The sequence below is a fragment of the Struthio camelus genome, chromosome 1, assembly GCF_040807025.1.
Source record: "Struthio camelus isolate bStrCam1 chromosome 1, bStrCam1.hap1, whole genome shotgun sequence".
Taxonomy (NCBI): Eukaryota; Metazoa; Chordata; class Aves; order Struthioniformes; family Struthionidae; genus Struthio; species Struthio camelus.
The window spans coordinates 41111461-41115521 of record NC_090942.1 but is presented as its reverse complement, the minus strand read 5'-3'; the positions used below and the strand labels follow the sequence as shown (position 1 = coordinate 41115521).

General features: G+C 36.4%; 1 protein-coding gene across 8 annotated transcripts in view; it reads right to left on the bottom strand.

Annotated features, from left to right (window-relative positions):
• Nucleotides 1-655: 655 nt before the first annotated feature.
• CNOT2 (CCR4-NOT transcription complex subunit 2) overlaps nt 656-4061 on the bottom strand; it is a 94987-nt gene continuing 91581 nt past the window's right edge. For all 8 annotated transcript variants that reach the window (XM_068935539.1, XM_068935564.1, XM_068935513.1 and 5 more), the window contains one exon: nt 656-1817. In XM_068935539.1, coding sequence (XP_068791640.1) covers nt 1731-1817 — 87 coding nt within the window. In that variant the 3' untranslated portion in view covers nt 656-1730. The remainder of the gene's footprint in view (nt 1818-4061) is intronic.

The window sequence follows — 4061 nt, the reverse complement described above, 5'->3', positions numbered from 1 at the left end:
AAAATAAAAATTAAAAAAAAAAAAGATTCACTGACATGGTTTTGCTGTCTTTTTTTGCTTTGGTAACCTCACGTATTTTGAAACTTTGCTTCATCAGAGGCAGCTGAATGAGAAACAGCAGTCATGTAAAGAAAAAGGAAACTACCGAAATGGTTTGGGATTTTCCTCCTCCACTTTCAAGAACAGTTACAATATTTTTCAGAAACAATATATTCATGTTTTCTTGAGTTCAAAAGCTCAAGTAGTAATGATCATCAGCTGAAACGAACGTCTACTTTAAGTGGTAAAATACCAGCTTGAAACTATGACCAGTTCTAAACCAAGCTTCTTACATGTTTTCCTTCTGTGATGAGTTCATGAAACATCCTTCTACCATTTGATATGTTACCCAATCCCATGTATTAAAAATTATTTGCTGTTTTGCTTTTTTTTTTTTTTTTTTTGATTCAAAAGCAAGGTTTACCACAATTTTTGGCCAACTGTGGAGAAGTATATGTATCTCATAAAATTACTTGTCAGCAGCAAAAAGACTCTTCAAGGTAAGTGTCTTAACCACTGTACAGTTTGGTAGTTTTAATACTTCAACAGTTTTTCTTTTCCATTTTCATTGTTGAAGAAATAATTTCACAATCTCAAATCAAAGTCAACACTGCAGTGAGGAGAGCTTTTCTACTTTATTACAAAGAGAAGAAGCCTTTATGTGGTCAGAAAATACAAGATTGATCTTTTTTTTTTTTTTCTCTTCCTATGAAACGCTGCTGTTCAAACAGCCAGAGTGAATTGTCTCAGTTCACTTCTTTAAGTCCCATCACATTCACTTGGGTATGGATGTCCTTGGCTGCTGAAAATCTGGCCCTTTAGTGCACAGGGCGACAAAGTAGTCCCCTGACCAGCAGTTCCAGAATGTCCCGTTTTCATATATTGCATCCATGCACACCTCCTAAAAATGAGGTACAGCAGGGCAAACATTTTCCAAAATAGATGTCATATATATAATATATACACATTCGTACATACATACCTTTATTCATGTGATGTCCAAAAATTTAAAAAAAATGTACACATTTATTACAAAATCGTAACAAAGACTGGACAGTGTTTTGCTCATTCTGGAAAGATGAAGCTCAGTAATACACAACTCTGGAAACTAACCAGAGGTTGTGGCAATATCTTTCTTCTAAACAGTCAGATATTCTTGCATTAAGCTTGGCGAAAACTGCCTTTCAAAAACAGAAGGGGAAGTAAAATGAAGGAAGCAAACCTTGCTCATCTTTCCAAATGAAATACGAGAAGGATCTTCACATAAAAATGCACAAACATTTTTTTATTACCAATAGTGCTACAATGAACAATGCAAATTTTGTTGTCTAATTTTTTGTCTTTTTTTTTGTAATTTTTTTGTCTTTTTTTTTTTTTTTTTTACATTTTGGAAACTAAGTGGTAAACTTTTGTCAGTGTACTCGCTTGTCTTTACAGACTCAAGCTTGTCTGCTGGCAAAAATAAAACAAAAACAAAAATTCAGACCCTGCTCAAACTAAAGAAAAACAATTACAAATTTAGTTGTTGGGCAGCACATAATTAGTAAGGCAGGACCTCAAATGGTGACCCTTCGTATGAGCCAATTGCCAGATCCTCAAGGAATTAAAACCAGGATGCCTGAGCCACATCAGTTCTGCAGTTATGTTGAGTATTGTGCTGAGACAGCCATACCCCAAGAAAAGGGAAGTCTTTAGAAGGCTTGCTGAGCAGGGTTGTAGTTGAAGGTTGATGGCAGATGAGGCCTTTCTTCTAATTTATCATATTCCAGATGGAACTCCTACAGTTAAAAACAAAAACAACACCAGACAAAATCAGACAACAAATCATTTAACTGTTGTTTCTACAGGCCATACTTGAAATGCACAGAAATAGAATAGATCAAGTCCTAACTTACAAATAAAGCAGAAACACAAATTTGGCTATCTGGGATCCTACCCTTAAATTTAAAGATTTTTAGAAAATTTAAGAAAGAAACAATATTCTAAGGTATTACACCTGCAGTGACACTAGCTCTCCTGTTCTTTTATGGTGCATTACTCTCAGAATCCAAGTTATGATCTCAATTACATGTATAGTCAAGACAAAAACATACAATTAAGGCGTTACCTGAATAATGAATAAAAGCTTCTGACTTTCAACAGTTTCGACACACAGAAACTTACTCTGGTGGACCTGAAGTTTTGGGGCATTCTGTGGCATGCTATCAGGCCCACTGCTAAGTTAAACTAGCTAGGTTTCTCCTCCTTAGTACACAACTGTGGAGTACAAGATCTAAAATGATAGAGACAAACTATTTAAACCTATTTAACCTAGAATTTAATAAAATATTCCAACATGTTTTACACTCAAATTTAAGCTTCAGGCTCACCCATCCCTCCTGTACATCCTGAGGAATGAATAAAAGCTGCTTGCTACTGTATCACCACACTTGGCAATGTCTTTCATGAGAAATTCTGTTTTATAAATGCCTCACAGAATAAAATCTTTGCCATGTACCTGGGATGCTACATAAGCTATTGATTTATAAGTATGCAGCTTTGTTGTCTCACTTGCATGACCATTTGAATTTTAAGTGTCTGATTTGCATAATCATATTTCAGTAATCCAGTATAAACTTCTCTTCAGACTGTAGCAGCAATTACAAATCAGAACGTAAGCATCCCCAATGTCTAAAAGCATCCTGATTATCATACTGAAAAAAAACAGCTTTCTTGCCTTTCTGTGGCCTTGACTTGTGCACACAACCCTAATTAGTGCATCACCTTGACATCTGGTGCCTGTAACTTCATATGTGCAAAAATGTTCAAGAACTTGCTCAAATCTTGTATTTTTCAAATCTTTTCAGCACTTGAACTGCATCTCATCCCTATTTTATTTTCATTCAAGTAGCAGAGTAAGCAGAAGTTTCAGAATTGTTCTTTAAGGCTACTTCCTGTTAATTCAACAACGGCTACCTTGGACACACACAGCAATTTATTTAGCCTAACTCAACAGGGAATCTCAGCAGAACGTTATTCGTATCTGGGGAGCAACTCTATCCAACTATTTTTATACACTGATGAAAACACAGAATACTGAACAGATGGATTATTTAGAAAACTCCATGAAGCGGTTAAATACTGCGGTATTTCAGTTTTACAAGTAGACAAACTAAGGAACAAGTCAAGGCAAGACTGGAACTCCAGCAAATAAAACTCCCAGACCTCTCTTTTTCAAGGCAAAAGAAGGTTTATCTAACATTGAAAGAACATTCAGCACAGTAATGAAACAAACGTGGGCCTTGGAATTTAGTAAGTCTGTATTCCCTAGAACAGTGTCCCTAAACCCAGAAAATCCTAGCAAAAAATCTGTGTGAGGTTACAGCCATCTGCACCAAAACGCTACTCATCTGCCTCATTTCTCGTTCCCACTCTCTGCTCCAGCCTAGCGGGTTTTTTTACAGCACACTTCCTGTGGCCTTTAAGTTGATTATGTAAGTTAATTTTTTGTGGCATTCCTAATCAACCCTGCATGCCAGTTGATGTAGGTTCTCCTCTTATGCATATACTCATGTTGATACTGAAGAGGCACCAGCTCTCTCCTCCTGTCAGAAGCAAGCAAGATCAATGTGTAGAAATCTATGCAGGTATTTGAGCGACAGAGGCTGGTCTAGGTTAAGGTCTTCAGTAATTCTGAAGTCATTTTATAATAGAAAAAAATACCTCTCGAACTTCTCTCCCATTCATGGCTTTCAAAGTTTCCATTTTGCACATAATCATGGAAGGGTCTGCAGATTACTATCAATCTATGGTCAGCTGTTGGGGAATTGCTTCTTTAACAAAATTGTAAACAAAAGAAAGAGTTAATAATAAAAGCTTAGATCAATTACCTGAACCTCCACAAGTTCTGAAATGCCTTCAAAATTACACATGGAAAATGGCTACTTAAACTGGCAAGATGGTATCAGTAGCCTAGAAAAGGGGTTTCCAACCTTAATGTGGTCATGTGCCGCTACTGACATTAGTAGCTCCAAGCCAGGTGC